Here is a 21,201-nt window from a genome sequence, read left to right on the forward strand (position 1 = left end):
TATATTATCACTTCCAATCTGGTGGGTTGGGGACTATTTTATGTCGCCAAAGAGTACGATCTGTCATTCTCTTCAGAGACGTAAAAAACACTGTTAGAACTACCTATGTATGTGATAACTTTAGAAGCAGGAGTAAAGGGATACCTTTGTCCCCAGTCTTTTCTACGACTATCTAACTAACAAAAAAAATATCTAAATATTTATATCAGTTGCCTAGTACCCATAACACAAGATCTGCTTAGCTTGGGACTAGATGGCGCCATGTTAATTGTCCAGAGTTAATTATTATTATTATCATCGTCTAACTCTCAGCTTTTGCTGGTTTATTCTTTTTTATTATTATTATTTATTATTACTTCCGATCTGTGGATTATTTTATATCACCAAAGAGAACGATGTGACTCTCTCTAGTGTTTTAAAAACACGATTAAAACGTAGTTGACTTTTGATCTTTTAGCGTATATGTGTTTATAATGAGTTGATAAAGAAATATTGTTGATAAAATTAAAACTTCGACTCCAATATATTGCTATTGTTACTTATTATAAACATAATTATTATAATGTTTTAAAATATCCATAATTTTATTGTTTTCTATGTGTGTATTTATAAAAAAGTTTTTAAGTATTCTAATTTAAATGTAAAATGTAATGTAAATTAAGTATTCTATCTAAAAGTAATTAAGTAGTCTAGTACGCATAACATAAGCTTTGCTTAGCTTGGGATTAGATGGCGCTGTGTGAATTGACTATTTTGTGATAAAATGTGGTCTATGTACATGCTAGTGATATATTTTATCTCAGTCCATATCAATTTTCAATAAGACAGTAACAGTAACATGGACAGACGGACAAACATACGTACAGACACACACTCTCATTATATAGTACTATCTTATATGTATATAAAATTCTCGTGTCACAGTTTTCGTTCCCATACTCCTCCGAAACGGCTTGACTGATTCTCATGAAATTTTGTGAGCGTATTGAGTAGGTCTAAATGATAGAATCGGCCTAATTTATTTTTATATTTTTCATCCCCTAGTAATATATACTAATATAATATTATAATAATGTTAAAGAAATGACATTCATTTAGGTTTTTTTTAATACAGCATACATAATACATATACATAGAACATACCTAGAATACAAATGTTTTTTGCGATGAATTTTAAGGCAAAACAACGTCTGCCGGGACAGCTAGTATAGTATAAAATAAAGTCGCTGTCGCTGCCTGTCCGTCCCTATGTATGCTTAAATCTTTAAAACTACGCAACGGATCTTGAAGCGGTTTTATTTAATAGACAGAGCTATTCTAGAGGAAGGTTTATATGTATAATACATGTACACCCGAGCGAAGTCGGGGCGAGTAGCTAGTACAATAATAATATAATCATATTGAAGAATACAAATGTGCGAAGAAACGAACCCGCGACCATCGAAAGTGAGGTGGTATGTTTAACCACTAGAACACCACGGTCGTATATCCTACCTAACTAGGTCAGTAGTTTCCCATGCGGAGCGATCACCCATGGCCCGAATAGAGGGGTCGACGCCCCTCACCGGTCGTATGGTATCCGTATACATATCATACATATGTAAGTATAGATACAAACGTCTGTCTCAAGGCCACGGCTGCGGATAGCTCGTTGCTAACTGCTGAGCGTATCCGAACTACCTCTCGCAATTTGATTACGCACTCTTTACTGCAAAAAGAACTTTAAATCAATTAATTTTTAGGTAGACTTTTCAGTAATAGAAATTTTAGTCTTTATCATAATATTCAATCTTTCTCTGCACCTATGGATGATAATGGAATGGAGCACCCGCCTGCGCTAACGGTATACGTTGGCGGGGTACCAGTGGAGGATGATAAGATGAGCATGACGTCAGGTCAGTTAGCCCATCGTGACGCCGCATCGTGTTAAGTCCGCCATATGTACACATTGTTTTAGTGCATTAAAGTTAAATAAATAAAAAATATACTAGCTTAGGGTAATCAGAATTTTTATCGGGACAATTATGTACTTAATATAGTGGAGTCAAAGTTATGTCACAATATATGATAATTTGTAGGTATTGATTGTGTTCTTAATTTAATATATGTATATATATAAGTCTATATTATTTATTTTAATTTTAATTCGATTACATCCATATTGTGTTAGTAAAAAACTTACACAACTATGTTAGTAACTTATAATATACATATACGTAGATATATTATTTCATATATATGTGTCCACGTCCAGAAGCACTGGGTCCACAATGCAACGTTATCCAGTGCCTCTGGAGCGGACAATCAGGTATATTCGCAACAGTTTTTAGGATGCTGTTTGAGCTCCCCCGAATTCTAGACATCAGTGATGCAGGTCTTTTACGCATTATGGCTTCAAATTATATATTAGTGGTCGCCCATGGGTCAAAATTCGACCATAATTAATTTAGCATTCACTAAGACTATAGACAAATAATATAAAAACACACAATATTAATCTATTCTCAACTTGACCACAGACTTGAGTAAATAACAAAAGTGTGTCTCAAATAGACGGTAATGTATTCTGTTATGATTTATTATATTTTTTATGCATTGTTAAAAATATTACTCTACTCTTCTTTTTTTTATAAATTATCTTCATAGAAACAACTGATATTCGTGAGTGGGCGTAGAGCGATAAAACGAAAATAATAAATTGGCCACGCAATTCTAACTATATCACATATATATTATCTGTACTAATATTATAAAGCTGAAGAGGTTTTTTGTTTGAACGCGCTAATCTCAGAAACTACTGGTCCGATTGAAAAAAATAAAAAAAAAAATTACGAAGGACAAAAAAGAGATATAGACTATGTGAAAGATAATATGGTAAGAAAGGAAGTAAATAACGAGATGACAGGGATGAATGTAAGAGAAAAACATATTACGTCGACCACAAATAAATGGGATAAGGAAGAAGCAGATGATGATGAGTAAACATCCAGACTGATCAAACGTAGAAAGCAGCCAAAAGTGAAAAGCGGTATCCCATCAAAAACATAAATGTGAAATGATAGCCGAGTTTAATATTATGATATATGCCTTGATTGTTGACTTCTACGACAAAAGAGATGAGATCTAAATGGGTGCCAAGTTCAATGGTCTGTCCTGAAATGTATTTATAACAATATAAAATATCATTTCTTCTTATAACTTAGGATAATATACTGTAGCCTAAGGTCTAACTTGGCCAGTTCTCATATACCAATTATTACTTTCGATTGCTAGTTACTATTAATATTAAAATAGGAACCGACAAGTAACATGTTTAGAACTTGCGAAGGCTACAGTATATTTCGTATATGAAAATTTTTTCCTTTATACTCACCTAATTACCTATCTGCATGCCAAATTTGAACTTCCTAGGTCATCTGGAAGTGGGTTATAATTTTGATCTATAGTTGATCAGTGATAAAAATGACGATTTTTGGACATTAATATCTAAATAACCGTTTGAGATATGTTTATGAAATTTGGAACACATATTTATCTCGCAAGTCTCAATATATAAACCAAATTTGACAGGTTTGTGTGATAGAGTTTTTGAGTTATGAGGGGGTCAAAACTGGCTCCAAATGGTTCGTGTAAATATACACACGGTGCTGCAGGCCAGTTTACTTGAAACTCGGCTTGACACGCTGCCGCGTGTCTAGATCCTTCGTCTGTATTAAAAACTCTTTTGTCATATGACGGCCTCTAAATGCCAGCAAAACACGCCCAAAAAGAAATATGTCAGTAATAACAACGCTGCCGTCGCCCGGTCGCTCCCCGGTCGCACCGTGTTCTCACTATGATACGTCACGCACTAAACAGTCGCGTCCGCCCATGTCAAAAAATATTCTCAAATTCCAAGGTTCAACTGTGGAAATTCCTAATTATTTTACGGCTTTGACATCGCTATTATCAGGGTAGTCGGAGGCATCCTCTCTGGTCTAGCGGTTCACACCCTATTTTTCGGTACCTCAGGTTCCGCTTTTTTTTGGACTAATCTAATGCTGTTGGCTGTAGTTGGCCTTTACAGTTTCACCGGACGATACGGGGCGAGTGCAGATGGCACTCCAAACCCGTGGAAGGACTTATGGAGCGGCTTAGACCAATTATAATATATCGCCATGATTTATTGTGGCGTCCTCGGTGGTCTAGCGGTTCACACCGCTTTACTTCCAATGCTCGCGGATTCGGTTCTTTTTTTTTCGAACTACTCTAATGCTGTTGCCCGCAGCTGGCCTTTACAGCTTTATCGGACGATAGGGGGCGAGTGCATATGGCACTACAAACCCGTGGAAGGACTTATGGAGCGGCTGAAGGCCAACTCCAGCCTGACGGATACGACGCCAGTCTGAGAACACCGCTAGTCCGAACCTCGGCTCATGCCGGCCTATATTCGATTCATACGTAGTATGTTCTCTGCGCCACTCATGGTTGACTGGTAGATTATGCCGCATGGTGTTAAGTCGGCCATATGTACACATTGTTTTTGTGCATTAAAGTTAAATAATTTACGCTTCAGATGCGGCAAAATAAACAGTTTTACTCACGTACTCCTTGGAAAAAAAACCTAGAAATACGGCATCCAGCGTAACATATGATATGCCTGTGTTTCTATCACCAGAGCTTCAGACGTGTAAATTAACATGGAACGTTTTTTGGTGTTGCTCTGATTTGAACTGGCGACTTGTTGGGAGCTAGTCGGTGCAGTAAAGGACTCTTATAGGTTTTAATTTGTTTAAAATAGGAATTGTTACTAATGGCCTCAGTGTTACAGAAGTAGGTAGCTCATCGTTCCGCCGGAGTCGCGGTAGAATGCTAACTCGGCCACGCGACTCTGCCTATGGCGCTCGTAGGTATACCATGTGGTTTTCTAATGGGTAACAATCCCACACACCCCCTCGTAGCCCCTCTGATGTATCCCACTCATGCATAAACGTAATATCTCCTTTGGAAAGTTTACACTATCCTGAGGAGATAAAAACCATCGCTCCTAAGAATATCCTTCAATTCTTGTCCCTGACGGGTCCAGGTAGCGAACTCTGAAAATGGGCGAGCACAATTGATCTATGTAGGTCGCAGTGCTACAGGTCCAAGCATCTAAGAATAACCCAAAACTCCAATAAAAAAATACCCTCTGATAGGATGGTCTTTCGAAGATTTTTCCATACGATAAAAAAGGTAACTTATCTTTAAATTGTCATAGGTACAGTACGTAGGTAATCGATTCATTATGTTTATGTATATGACGCACACACATAAAAACTAATGTTGACGCAAATATTAAACAATTACACACTCATAAATGTATAAAAAGTCATAAAAAAGTTTTATGACCTCGTATTCCAGATTCAAATATAATATATGTCAGAAATATGAATTTGTGATGACCGTACCCTATACATATAGTCTTGTCATAAATACTGTTACTTACTTTACGAACTGGACGGTAGGGAAAAAGAATTATAATGTAAAAACTTGACGTTCATAAGCGGCTAAAATGTCCTACATGAATAAATGATTTTTGAATTTGAATTTGAATATACTATATTAATTAATATTATAAATGCATAAGTAATTCTGTCTGTCTGTCTAGCATACACGCGAAATCTACTGAACCGACCATCATGCAATTGTGTACACATGTTCTTAGAGGTATTAGAATGAACATAGGATACTTTTTCTTAAAAAACAATAAATATTTTTTATAAAAAACAAATAAATAAATATCTACATTTTGCTACTTCAGCGCCCTTTAGCAGCAAGTAAAGTAATGAAGTTACTCTGATACTTATTTAATGGATTCAATGCGAGTGAAAGCCGCGGGTAAAAGCTAGTCTATACATATAAATAAAATTGGAGTGTCTGTTTGCAATATTGAAATAACCATTTTTTACTACATGCATATATTCATATGCATGTAGTAATAAATACGGTACATACACCAAAATATATTTTTTTGATTTTTTTTCTGTCTGTCTGTTTGTTCCGGCTAATCTCTGAAATGGATGGACCGGAATTTTGACGGGACTTTTTTGGCAGGTAGCTGATGTAATAAGGAGTAACTTGGGCTACTTTTATTTTAGAAAAATAAAGTTAAATTCCACGCGAACGAAATCGTTTTGAATAAAACACTGTTGCTGTCGTTTTTTCCAATGACAAGCGACTTCATGTCCACTGTTATACGAGATTGTTCGAAACAAACAATAAGTTTGCGAGATTTACTCAAATTTTTCCTCTTAACTTCCCTTTTTGTTGACAGTTGGCGTCGTGATTTCGCGACTTTCACAAACTTTTTAACTGCCTTATTATTTTCCTTGTTTGTGTATAGTTCGTTTCTTACTTTGTCATGAGTAGCAGGAAAAATCTTGCATTTATATCTAGACTAGCTGTCCCGCCAAACGTCGTTTTGCCATATAAATTAATAACGCTATAACAAAATAGGGGTTGATGATAGAAGGGTGAAAATTTAGGATTGTATGTATTTTATGTTGTATTTTGATTGTATGTTGTATCATAAAAAAATAGAAACTAAAAATGTTGTCTAAAAAAAAAAAAAAATAGGGTGGACTACCCCTAACATTTAGGGGGATGAAAAATAGATGTTGGCCGATTCTCAGACCTACTCAATACGCTCACAAAATTTCATGAGAATCGGTCAAGCCGTTTCGGAGGAGTATGGGAACGAAAACTGTGACACGAGAATTTTATATATAAGATATGTTTATATTAATACTAGCTGTGCCCGCGGTTTCAGTTGCCTGAAATTTATAGCCTGTCCATTATGCTTATGTATAAACTAAGCTATATTACTGTAAAGTTTCATCAAAATCCGTTCAGTAGTTTTTGCGTGAAAGAGTAACAAACATTTTTTTTTTTTATTCTGTTTTTTTTTTTATTTTGACCGAGGACAGCGGGACCTACAAGTCCCGGAGGTCTGACTACAGTTCGTCGTAATTAGGCTACAATTCGACCCTCGTCACGTCGAGTAACTGATGTAACACTAATAGAAATTAATTGGACGTGATCAGTGCATGTAGACGATGCAACGGTTTTATATTTAGCTACGCGCTAGTCTATTTATATACGGCCACTGTCATACGGCCTCAGTGATAATTGCAGTACAACAACCGTGATAACAATATTGTACTAGCTGATCGGCGTAACTTGTCTGCATCACACTTAGTAGATATTTATTAGACAGCCTCGGTGGTCTAGTGGTTTAGCACACTGCTTTGCTATCCGATGGTCGTGGGTTCGATTCGATTTGTATCGCACGGTACAAACATTTGTATTCAAGAGTATGATTGTTTGTATCGGTCTGGTGTTCTCTATGTATAATATGTAATTATTTACAACAAAAAAAAAATGTATCCATGTATTTATATCAGTTGTCTAGTACCCATAAGACAAGCTCTGCTTAGCTTGGGACTAGATGGCGTGTGTGACACCGTGAATTATCCTGAGATATTATTATTCTTATTATTTATTAAATACTAGCTACTCGCCCCGGCTTTGCAGGGCTGTACATGTATAATATATGACTCAAAGGTGACTGACATAGTGATCTATCAACGCACAGCCGAAACCACTGGACGGATCGGGCTGAAATTTGGCATGCAGGTAGGTGTTATGACGTAGGCATCCGCTAAGAAAGGATTTTGGTATTCCTCCCCTAAGGGGATAAAATAGGGGATGAAAGTTTGTATGAAAATTTGTCAATTTTACACCGATCGGCTGAGACTTTGCATGCATAAAGCTACTATAACGTAGGCATCCCCTAAGAAAGATTTTTGCTAAATTCCACCCCTAAGGCGATAAATTAACGCGAACGATGCCGCGGCAAAGCCTATTTATATAATATATTTACTCTTACAAATAAGATCATATAATCATAAATCTTTCCTCTAAATAATATTAAGTCCAATAATTAATTTATTATTAAACGAATACAAGCGCAGTCAGAGGAAGCAGTAGATATAACATACATAATAGGCTGGTAATATACACTCAGTCGTCAGGTTGTCCGAATGTTTACAAGCTAACATCCCGATGAAGCTATATAGCATATGGTAGTCATTTCCATATTAACGCGATAAATAAATTGACGCGAGCGTAGCCGCGGGCAAAAGCTAGTATAAGATAAAGCCATCACACTTTGTCGACCCAAAATATGAATACCAAAGTTTATTTACCAGCTGCAATCTACACGCCAAGGGACAATTACCCTATTATATATAAACCTCAAAGTTCAATTCACAATGACCTCTAGACCCTTGCAATTGGTATTACAATTGCATGCATGTCTGACAAACGAACATAACAGATAAATTACTACACATTTATGTGAATGAGTATGATTCATACAGACTGGATTATGACAAATGTTGCGTAAGAGGCTGAATGTAAACGTAGCATTATATTACATTTACATTCAGCCGCTTCCCCTGCCACTCGCGCTGCCAGAACGATTGCCGGGCGACAACTGAGCGAGAGCGGCTACGCTTGCGTTAATTTATCTCCTTAGGGGTGAAATTTGGCAAAAATCTTTCTTAGGGGATGCCTACGTCATAGTTCCTTTATGCATGAAAAGTCTCAGCCCGATCGGTTTAAAATTGACAAAGTTTCATACAAACTTTCATCCCTTATTTAATCCTTTCTTAGCGGATGCCTACGTCATAACATCTACCTGCATGCCAAATTTTAGCCCAATCCGACCAGTGGTTTGGGCTGTGCGTTGATAGATCACTATGTCAGTGACCTTTGAGTTATATATATAGATAGATATAAAATTCTCGTGTCACAACGTTAGTTACCATACTCCTCCGAAACGGCTTGACCGATTTTTATGAAATTTTATATGCATATTTAGTATGTCTGAGAATCTGCTTCTATCTATATTTCATACCCCTAAGTGATAAGGGATGTCCATCCCTAACATATTTTTTTAATTTTGGACATTTTTATTTTTTATTCCTTTATAATATGGCTATAAAAATACATACAACCCTAAATTTTCACCCTTCTACTATCAACCCCTATTTTTTTAATAGCGATTTTAATTTATATGGCAATACGTTTGCGGGGTCAGCTAGTACATAGTATAAAACACAGTCGCCGCCGCTGTCTCTTCGCTTCGTGAACTCGTGACCATTGGTGGTAAAGCGCTGAGCTAAACCGCTAGACCGAGGTTTATGAATGAAGCATACTCATTGAAAGAAATCCGTGGACTTAGCGATGTGATTCTATTATCTATTGTGTGCGGCGCATGCGTGCGTCACACTACGCGTAGGTATTGTGTTACAACATTGTTAGCGTCCATTTTATTGTCAACTTATCTTAGACTAGCTGCCCCGCGCAAGTTTGTCTGCATCACACTTACTTGACATTTATGATTACATATCGCCCAATTTACATATTATCAGACTAGTTGCCCCGCGCAACTTCATGACTATTATCATATTTATCACACTTACTTGACATTTATCATTAAATGACAATAAATAGGCGGTAAGAACCCTTCATCAGACGCGAGTGCAGTTTTCATATGCTTAACCCGCTAGATCCTTTTGCCCAAGTTACATATTATCAGTCTGGCTACCCTGTGCAACTTCATCTGATTTACTTACTTTACATTTATCATTACACTTCGCCCAATGTACATATTATCAAACTAGCTGCCCCGCGCAACTTCGTCTGATTTACTTACTTTACATTTATCATTACACTTCGCCCAATGTACATATTATCAGTCTGGCTACCCTGTGCAACTTCGTCTGAGTTACTTACTTTACATTTATCATTACACTTCGCCCAATGTACATATTATCAGACTGGCTACCCTGTGCAACTTCATCTGATTTACTTACTTTACATTTATCATTACACTTCGCCCAATGTACATATTATCAGACTGGCTACCCTGTGCAACTTCGTCTGAGTTACTTACTTTACATTTATCATTACACTTCGCCCAATGTACATATTATCAGACTGGCTACCCTGTGCAACTTCGTCTGAGTTACTTACTTTACATTTATCATTACACTTCGCCCAATGTACATATTATCAGACTGGCTACCCTGTGCAACTTTCTGAGTTACTTACTTTACATTTATCATTACATTGTACATATTATCAGACTGGCTACCCTGTGCAACTTCGTCTGAGTTACTTACTTTACATTTATCATTACATTTCAACCAATTTACATATTGTCAGACTGGCTACTCTGTGCAACTTCGTCTGAGTTACTTACTTTACATTTATCATTACACTTCGCCCAATGTACATATTATCAGTCTGGCTACCCTGTGCAACTTCGTCTGAGTTACTTACTTTACATTTATCATTACACTTCGCCCAATGTACATATTATCAGACTGGCTGCCCCGCGCAACTTCATCTGAGTTACTTACTTTACATTTATCATTACATTTCGCCCAATTTACATAATATCTTTGTAATTTATAGCTTATGTTATGGTTACTTGATGTTTAAGCTATATTACTGTAATGTTTCATCGAAATTTGTTTAATAGTTTTTGCGTAAAGACTATCAAATGTCCTCAAACTTTCGCGTTTGTAATGTTATTTATTTAATTAACAATAATTTTACATATTTCCAATCTACCTTTTCAATAGTAGTAGTAGGTAACTATTTTACCGAATTATGTGTTATTTTACGAAAGTCCACTTTTTTACATAATTTTACGTTTTCGTTTATAAATTTTATAATTATAAAACAGGCATAAAACTCGTCTTCTCTCTTCTGCTTGCTATTCTTAATGGGGTCCATGACTGATCAGAGTAAACTTCTCGGCATTCTCGGCTACAAATCCAACCGAGAAATTTGTCTCGGTTCTCGGCTAATTGTAGCCGAGATTCTCGGTCATGACCGAGATTATAACTTTGTTCGGATCGGCATTACGCGAAGTCGATTGGTAAGTGCGTGAGAGAACTGAATTGTGATTGGTTGGAACAAGAGTTAGTTGCAGATGCCGTCTAATCTCTGATCTGATCCTGCATGCATATGAGACATGGCTGCAACAAATCAATCCAACTTATGGGCGGCTCGTGATTCGATACAGGTGGAAGACGAGTGATGATGTCGATGACCAATGACGAATACATTTCAAGATCTGTGATCGAAATAGCGCTACAAAGCTAGAGAGCTAAGACTGCAAAGAAATTCGTCACCTTATAAGGTGATTACTACTGCAACAAATAATTTTTATTAATATAGCAAGTGAACAACTGATTAGCAAAGCTGTACAATTGTATGACGAGAGGCGACACTCTTTGAAAGGCGAAAATGCCGAAAAATTACTATTTTATGTTATAATATAATGTTATATTTAACTTTGATTATTAAAACAGTTATTTTTGTTAAACAATTAGTAATGTATTGAAAAGTAAACAGTATTAAAAAAAATACGCTTTGTCTATTCTCGGTCTCGGCCGAGAACGAAAACCTGTCTCGGTCGAGCCTTATTGAATTGTAAATCGCTTATTGAATTGTAAATCGCTTACATTTAGAATTTACCATGATGCTCTAACTGACTGAACTCATGCTCATCTTATCATCCTATACTGGTAGTGTAAACCGTTATTATTTTGTTGTAATAACAAATTAATAATAACAAAATAATTAATAAAATATAACAATATAATAACAGGCGGGCGCACTATTCCATTATCATTCAATAATAAAAATAAAATATTTGGATAAATATGAATAATAATCCATGACAATTCATACAGCGCCATCTAGTCCCAAGCTAAGCAAAGCTTGTGTTATGTGTACTAGTCAACTGATGAGTACTAGATGTATTTACAAAAAATGTATCTACATTTATTTTTTGTAAATACATATATAAAGTACTTAGAAAACACCCAGACCGATACAAATAATCATACTCATGAATACAAATGTTTGTACTGTGCGAGGAATCGAACCCGCGACTATTGGAAAGTAAGGCAGTCTGCTAAGCGCTGAACCGCCGAGGCCAAACGAAATAAATAGAATATAACATAATGTGTGACCCCTTTTGTTACAGGACAATGGGAGAAGCTGCCGCTGTGGACCCTGGAGCGAGAGCTGGTGGTTCAGGACATCGCCGAGAAGGAGAGCATCAAAGTGCTGGAGAAGGCAACAGTGCCAATTGTGAAGATGACTGACAAATATTCTGATGTGAAGGTGAACTCTATTACCAGTGTATTAAGATAGTTATTCCCAAAGCAAATTACTCCGCAATTAAATATAGATAAATCTTACTTAATAATATAATAAACGTGGAAGTTTGTGAGTGTGGATCCATCCATCCATGCATACCATGGATGTCGGTCTCGGTGGTCTAGCGGTTTAGCACACCGCTTTACTTCCTATGATCGCGGGTTCTATTCCTCGCACGGTACAAATATTTGTATTCATGAGTATGATCGTTTTTATCGGTCTGGGTGTTCTCTATGTATATGTATGTATTTACTTCTATCTTAATAGTATTATAAACCCGATAGTTTGTGAGTATGGATGGATGTTTGTTACTCTTTCATGCAAAAACTACTGAATGGATTTTAATGAAACTTTACAGTAATATAGCTTATACATCAGAATAACATATAGGTTATAAATTTCATGCAGGTGAAACCCCGGGTACGGCTAGTATAAAATAATAAATTTATAAAATTTTAGTTGCACCGATTTTGACGGGACTTTCACACGCAGATAGCTAATGTTATTAGAAGTGACTTAGACTACTTTTAGTTTGGAAAGTTTATTTATATTAATTCCAAGCATAGCAAATCAGCACAAACACCTAGTCATATATAATGTAAGGTCATTTTTGTGTTGCCAGGTGGACATTTCATTCAACATGAGCAGCGGTGTCAAAAGTGCCGAGTTGATCAAACAGTACAAGGTCAGTATTACCCATTGAGACTCCACTACTGAGCATGGGCTTCTTTCCCTTTTTTTAGGTAAATCTTTACCATACAATCTTGTCGCCCAAGATATTTATTTCTAATGCCTGAAAAAAGATTAAAATGTCGCGTAAAATACTGTCCTTGTAAAAATGCTTTACTATTACTACATAGTATAAAATAAAGTCGCTGTCTGTCCGTCCGTATGCTTAAGTATTTAAAACTACGCAGCACTTTTTGAAGCGTTTTTTTTTCTAGATTGATTCAAGAGAAAGGTTTATATATTATAATGTACACCCGTGCAAAGCCGGGGTGGGTAACTAGTGTGGTATAAAATACTTTCACTGTAAAAATGCTTATAACATAATTCAAATGATAATAATTTGTTGTCTAGTACCCATAACAAAAGCTCTAATTACCTTGGGACTAGATGGCGCTGTTTGAATTGTCCAGGGTTATGGAATAGAATAGCTTAGAAAATTATTTATTCAAATAAACTTACATTGAAGCACTTTTGAATAGTCATTAGTTATATTTTTTAATCTATCTCATTCGATCACAAGAAGAACGAACAAGAAACTTGCGTGTTGCTCTTTTAAATAATTTTATTATTACTTTACATTTTTAAGTTTAAGTGTGTGAATACAAACCACTAATTAGCACTAATTCAATTAAATACTCAAATAGAAAAAATTGAATATAAAAACAACTGGTTAAACAATTAATAAGAGGAAATCAGTCATAGTGATTAGAGCAGACCAGTCCCTACAAGTTATTATTAAATTTTTATTATTATCTTTACATAGTATAAAACAAAATCGCCTCCAATGTAATACCTTACCTTGTAATTTACGCAACTGATTTTATATATATATATATATATATATATATATATATATATATATATATATATATATATATATACTTTATTTATTATTTATATATTAATCCTTATCCTCACTAACATAATATTATTAATGCAAAAGTAATTCTCTCTGTCAGTCTGTCGCACGTTCACGCCAAAATTACTGAACCGCTTTATATGAATTTTGGTGGATAGTCTTGACCCTGAGAAAGAACATAGGCTACTTTTTAATGAGAGGGATTGTAAGGGTTTAAAAGGTTGTACGTTTTTTATTTTTTTAGGCGGTTGATTAATTGTAAATAAATAGCATACAAGTTTATAAAAAAAATATTTGTTATGCAAATTTGTCATTTTTTAATATGAAACTTTTTTTCTTTGGCTTTCTTGGGTTTGATTATTAAATATTTTTTCTTTATTTGGTCACAATCACTTAATTGTATGCAAATAATATATTACAAATTGGATGCAAAATAAAGTTTATTATTGTCTGTTTTTCACAGCTTAAGTTTGTGATTAGTACTGAGGGCGGGACATGCCAAGCCTCTAGTTACTTTATTTTGCTTGATGGTTTATTCTGTGGCATTTAGGAAGCGACGGACTATTGCATATGTATCTACGATAACGTCTTTTTATTATTATTTCTTTATATATATATTATATCTCCCTTTGATGGGGTAATAGACCTATCACTGCGGGTAAAAATCACCAAACAATATAAATGATGAATGATGAGGATGGATAATTTTTAAGTGGAAGACAAATATTTGAGGACTATTCGACAAGTGTTTAGTATTACAGCTTTTTGGAGAAGTATGAAATAAGTGGGTGAAGTTTTAATATCTTGAAGCTAGTGTGTCGGGATGCTGGGATGACACCTGTGGACGAGATAATAATTGGGAGAGATTTCACTGTTTCTACCTGCCATTGTATTTTTAGTTTTATTGCCAGATCAGTATATTTAGCAATTATTGTTATTACTTAAAGTATTAACACACAGCAAAACTGTTTTTGCCTTCTGATGGGAGACTATATGATAGTATCATATTTAAAGATATTGAAATTTTGTTCCACAGGAAAAATACCCAGTGCTCTCCCCTCTGGTGATGGTTCTGAAGCAGTTCCTGCTCCAGCGGGACCTGAACGAGGTGTTCACCGGCGGCATCTCCTCCTACTCCCTAATACTGATGTGCATCAGCTTCCTGCAGCTCCACCCGAGGCCTGAACGAGTGCGCCGCTGCAATAACCTTGGTGTTTTGCTCATTGAGTTCTTCGAGCTGTATGGCAGGAAGTTCAACTACGTGAAGACAGCCATCAGGGTGAAGAATGGAGGATCCTATGTCTCCAAGGATGAGATACAGAAAGTTTGTACTGTTTTTTTTACTCCTGTAATCGATCGTTGTCTAGTGTTTTGTTTATGGGTGCTAATGGAATGGTGCACCCGCCTGCGCTAACGGTTTACGCTGGCGGGGCACCAGTGGAGGTTAAGATGAGCACGAGGTCAGGTCTGTTAGCTTCTCATGATATTGTGCCTACACTTGTAATATTCCTTTCTATACTCGGCACCTTTCCATTATTAAGAGAGTCCATGTGACAACGCGTTGAATAAAATAACCCTGGCCAATTAACAGCGCCATCTAGTCCCACGGCTTACCATGTTGTTTAGTATCCATAACATAAGCTCTGCTTACAGAGCTTGTGTTATGGATACTAAACTAAATAATGACCGCGTCAAACTTAAAACAGTTAATAGGCCAGTTTTCTAACAATCCCTTTCACACACATTGAATAATTGCTTCTTTATTGTCCAGGAAATGAATGATGGCCATCGACCATCTCTATTGTGCATAGAGGATCCCTTAACGCCGGGCAACGATATTGGACGCTCAAGTTATGGAGCTATGCAAGTCAAGCAGGTATGTATAATAATTATCTATACATATAAACAAAATTGGAGTGTCTGTTTGTAATATTGAAATAACCGTTTTTTACTAGATGCATATGAATGTAAATGTTCAAAATCTACTCTGTATCATCGTAAGCACAGATTATTATATTAGAGTCCGTTAGTTTGTGTTCCCGCGCTTTGCCTTCCCCTCCCTTACCTAGTACTGAACCGACTGTACGGCGGCCATGACGCGCGCGCATTGTGTTGTGAATTAAAATAAATTAGAACTGTGAAACCTACTGTGAAACTGGAAAGCTAGCGAAGATATCTTCGAGACCCTGAAGCCCAAGAAATCCGCAGAACCATACAGGTACGTGACTGACGCTTCCACTCATTTTTCACTATATATATACAGAGAGTAAATTCCCTAACATTTTGGTAGCAGAGTAATTTCCCAAACACGGCACATACAAATTAACATTTTTTACAATTTTTGACTGTCTGTCTGTTGCTTTCGGCTAATCTCTGAAATGGCTGGACCGATTTTGACGGGACTTTTATTGGCAGGTAGCTGATGTAATAAGGAGTAACTTAGGTTACTTTTATATTGAAAAAATAAAGTTAATTTCCACGCGGATGAAGTCGCGTGTAGAGCTAGTCAAAAGTAAGTTTGACGACGTAAATCGAAACGACGTAAGTCGAGGACTGCCTGTAATAGTAATATGGTATTGATGTGAGTGTTGTTTTGGGTGTGCAGGCGTTCGACTACGGGTACATCTGCCTGCAGCAGGCTCATTGAAGAGAATAATAGTGATATAGTATTGATGTGAGTGTTGTTTTGGGTGTGCAGGCGTTCAACTATGGGTACATCAGCCTGCAGCAGGCTCATTGAAGAGGATAATTGAGATATAGTATTGATGTGATTGTTGTTTTGGGTGTGCAGGCGTTCAACTACGTGTACATCAGCCTGCAGCAGGCTCATTAAAGAGGATAATAGTAATATAGTATTGATGTGAGTGTTGTTTTGGGTGTGCAGGCGTTCAACTACGGGTACATCAGCCTGCAGCAGGCTCATTAAAGAGGATAATAGTAATATAGTATTGATGTGAGTGTTGTTTTGGGTGTGCAGGCGTTCAACTACGGGTACATCAGCCTGCAGCAGGCTCATTGAAGAGGATAATTGAGATATAGTATTGATGTGATTGTTGTTTTGGGTGTGCAGGCGTTCAACTACGGGTACATCAGCCTGCAGCAGGCTCATTAAAGAGGATAATAGTAATATAGTATTGATGTGAGTGTTGTTTTGGGTGTGCAGGCGTTCGACTACGGGTACATCAGCCTGCAGCAGGCGGTGGCGCCGCACAACACTCTGCTGGCTCGCTGCAGCGTGCTGGGCCGCGTGCTGCGCGTCACGGACCACGTGCTGCAGTACCGGCGCTGGGTGCGCGACACCTTCCAGCCGTACTTCTTCCCGCGGCTGCGCGCAGTCGAGCCCGCGCGCTCGCCCACGCCCACTCCCACGCCGACGCCCACGCCCACGCCCTCGCCTTCGCCGTCGGATACCGACCCGGTGAGTAGTATTACGCGTGACATCAGCGTCGTCAGTGGAACTTGCTGGGCCCATAACCTGATAATAAAACCCAATGATAGCAACAGCGAGACATCGGATCACCAGATCTTAACTTACGATGTGACGTTAATGTAAGTGCAGCATGTTTACTGGGCCCATAGTCTGTTAATAAAATAATAGTAGCAACATTATTACACCGATCCGATGAGTAACAATACGTGCATGACGTCAGTCCGTGTCAGTGAAAGCTGGCTGGGCCCATAACCTGATAATAAAACGTAATGGTAGCATCAACAGGATAGACACGCTCTCACAATGAAGGTTGCTGGGCTCATAATCTTTAACTTAATTAACCCATAGAAATGGGTTACTGAATTATGAAAAAATATTAATTTTTTTTCATAATATCCCTTGGAAATCACCATGTTAAGTTCCTGGCGAATTTGTCACGACGTTCATCCTATCGTCCTCTGCTAATCTAAACCCGCCAGCGTAAACCTTTACCGCAGACGGATACAACCTAAAAAAGTCCATAATATTTTCCTTTCTTCATATAAGTAAGAATATGTATAATAAAAATATGTATTGTGGGTACAGGAGTGGTCGGACAGCGGGTCCCGCGCGGCGGGCACGCCCCCGTCCCCGGTGGCGGAGGCTGTCCCCGCGGGGCCGGGCGGCGCGGGGCCAGCCCCCGCCGCGACCTGTGTCCCCGCTGTCCCCGCTGCCCCCGCTGTCCCCGCGGCGGGCGGGCGCACGTCCCCGCCTCCGCTGTCGGCGCTGCAGTGCTCGTCGCCGACGCCCCGCCGAGTCTCCGCTCACCAGAGCCTCATCATACACCACATTACGAGCAACTCCGACTTCAACAATATACCCTCAGGTACACACCGTTCATTGCTTGTTTTTTATCTACCTTTTATATGCCCTATATACTTATTGTTTGCCCGCAAACGTTGTGTTGCCATAAATTAAAATCGCTATTAAAAATAGGAGCTGCTTATAGAAGTGTCAAAATGTATGATTTTATGTATATAGTGTCAAGTGTGCGCCTTCTGCCTTCTCTCTCTATGTAAATATTTGAATAAAAATTGCATTTGTAACGTAATGTTAAATTAAATATTTATTATGGTCTAGCGGTTTAGCACTCCGCCTTACTTACGATGGACGTGAGTTCAATTCCTCGCAAAGTACAAACATTTGTATTCAGTATGATTGTTTGTATCTGGATTATTTATGTGACTATCATGTATGTATTTACGAAAAAAAAATTTAAGTATTCATATAAGTTGACTAGTACCCATAATACAAGTTTTGCTTAGTTTGGGACTAGATGGCGCTGTGTAAGTTATAAAGAGCGCCATCTAGTCCCTGAGATATTATTTCCAATTGCCCTAAAGTAAGCAGACCTCATGTTATGGGTACTAGACTAATATGAATACTTAAATTATTATTTTGTAAAAACACATAGACAATATCAAAAATAATATGCATTGATACAAATGTTTGCAACCTGTGATAAATCCAACCTGCGACCATCTATTCTATGAACCGCTATACCATAGACACCGTCTACCATCCCTTCATGATCTCAGAAGACGTCTAAATAACTCGTACTTCCCTCCAGGCGTAATACAACGATACAGCAGTGGTGAGAACAAGAACCGGAACCCGCGCTCGTACGCCAAGCAACGGCGGTACGCGTCGCCCCCCGGGCCCGCGCCCCCCTCCCACCCCGCGCCCCCCGGCGGCCCCCACCCCCGCCGCCACGAGCCGCGCCACAACAAGAAGCGCAGACAAACCCACCACACGCACCCGCCGCGATGACCACGCGCCAACCGCAACTCTCACTAGGTTAGTACGTAGGTAGATGCGTGTCGACTGTACGTACGTACGCGTTGGAATTGCGACTTTAATGCGTATGTGTTAAGATCCGATTTCAAATGACATTTCAATTGGAACTTTTCTACCTGTTGTAACAAAATGCGGTAACTCAAAATGGTATATATGAGAAATCGACTTTATTGCGTCTGTGTTAAGGTCGGGTTTCAAATAATGCAACTTTCTATTGAGTGAATGTTACAATCAAAGATCACACCGATTTGTAAACAGTAATGAAAGTAACCTAATCTATGTTAAAACCTTAAACAGATTGCATAGTTACATAGTAATATTATTATTTTCGAAAGGCAATCATGGACAGCAATTTAAAACCTTAATAATGAATCTGTGGCAAGAAAAGCTTACAAGAATGGCGTACTGCAACATTAGTATTACAGATTTATACAAACACTATGTTCTTAGAGACGCCGAAGTAATTATTTTTTAATTTATCTGGCTTTGGCTACAACGTTCGGCGATCTAGCGGCGTAAACCTGCCCAAGATAGGTTCTTTTTAAATATATCACATACAAACATGTCGCTAGAGACTCAAGTCTGCTGTAGTATTTTCTTTTTAATCTTTTTAAATTTATTAGGCTTTAACTACAACGCTTATATGGCGATCTAGATTCGTAGGTGAAGCATATCATGGGACCTAATTTGTCTTTATAACATTATAAATGTACCGTAATTTGAAACTAAATGATGATAAAAATGTAACTTTAACGTTTAAAAAAACATAACGTAATAATCAAACGATATGTTGACGTTTAAGATAACGTTACGTTAAAATGAAACGTTGTTAGGAACGAAACGTTTAAAGTAACGTAACGTAAAAATGTAAAAGTTCTTAGAAACAAAAAACGGTTACATTTAAATCAATTTATGTAAAAATGTAACGTTGTTAGAAAAATGTAAACGAAAAGTGTACGTTTTAAATGCCATTACATAAAAATGTAACGTTCTTAGAAACAAAAACGTTAACCTGTAAAATAACGTAACGTAATTGTAAACGGAATGTTAAAGTTTAAAATAATTTAATTTGAAATTATATTGATTTTACGTACCATGTAAGAATTTATATATGCCATAATGTAATAGCAATTTTGAAGTCAAACTGTGTTCTAAGACAGGAATATATATATATGTCTTGTATGTTATATGACATATATATGTAAACTCATGTAGGCTCAACTTGCCAAGTACAATAGCAATTAAAAAATCGACTAATGATCTAAGGCGCTATACCATACGGTTCATGAACATGTCGGTTAAATAGAAAAATGGCAGTACTCAAAATGTACATTATTGACTCCTTGTAGACAAGTATTGTAAATTTATTAATTTATTCAAATTATTTTTCCCTTTAAAGTTCTAAATTGACACAGAAGTATTGTATATCATTTTAAAAGTGTTTAGATAATGATTAAGACGGCGTGGTTAATTTAATTGACTTATATAAAAGGAGGCAATTCTAGCTTCTAATTTTGAAAAATGTCTTTTTTCTATTTAATCGACGATGAGTAATTTTTTTTATTATTATTAAAATGTTAATTAGTGAACTAACTACTGAGAGTACGGTCGGCACCAAAAACGTATCAAATAACAATATTGTAAAGTTATCTAGCTAAAATGTATGAATTCAAAGTATTAGGTTATGGGCCCAGAGAGCTGTGAGGGCGTACTAGTTGAAGCGGTGAAAGTGTATGATAGAAGTTACCTGGTGCTTGTAGATGTAATTCATTTGGCACATTGCATTTCGTATAGACTAACAAAATGCAATAACTCAAAATGTTGTATATGAGTAATCGACTTTATTGCGTATGTGTTAAGGTTGATTTTCAAATGTCTGTTACTACGTATCGTACGCAATGTAATAGAATGTATTTATTCAGAATGATACATTCGAATAATCGACTTTATTGCGTATGTATTAAGGTCGGTTTTTAATTGTCGTTCTTTTCTATGTATCGTACGCGTTGCAATAGAATGTATTTATTCAGAATATTACATATGAATAATCGACTTTAATACCTATACTTTAAGGTCGGTA

At 37.0% G+C, this 21,201-nt stretch overlaps 1 protein-coding gene across 1 annotated transcript in view; it reads left to right on the plus strand.

Annotated features, from left to right (window-relative positions):
* LOC131849717 (terminal nucleotidyltransferase 4A-like) overlaps positions 1 to 19,094 on the plus strand; it is a 32,752-nt gene extending 13,658 nt beyond the window's left edge. Inside the window, exons 3-9 of the mRNA XM_059199832.1 lie at positions 12,092 to 12,231; positions 12,890 to 12,952; positions 14,892 to 15,179; positions 15,627 to 15,731; positions 17,019 to 17,273; positions 17,871 to 18,150; positions 18,895 to 19,094. Coding sequence (XP_059055815.1) covers positions 12,092 to 12,231; positions 12,890 to 12,952; positions 14,892 to 15,179; positions 15,627 to 15,731; positions 17,019 to 17,273; positions 17,871 to 18,150; positions 18,895 to 19,094 — 1,331 coding nt within the window. The remainder of the gene's footprint in view (positions 1 to 12,091; positions 12,232 to 12,889; positions 12,953 to 14,891; positions 15,180 to 15,626; positions 15,732 to 17,018; positions 17,274 to 17,870; positions 18,151 to 18,894) is intronic.
* Positions 19,095 to 21,201: the final 2,107 nt, after the last annotated feature.

This window comes from Achroia grisella, unplaced genomic scaffold, assembly GCF_030625045.1.
Source record: "Achroia grisella isolate CSIRO2021 unplaced genomic scaffold, CSIRO_AGI_Agris_v1 utg660, whole genome shotgun sequence".
Taxonomy (NCBI): domain Eukaryota; kingdom Metazoa; phylum Arthropoda; class Insecta; order Lepidoptera; family Pyralidae; genus Achroia; species Achroia grisella.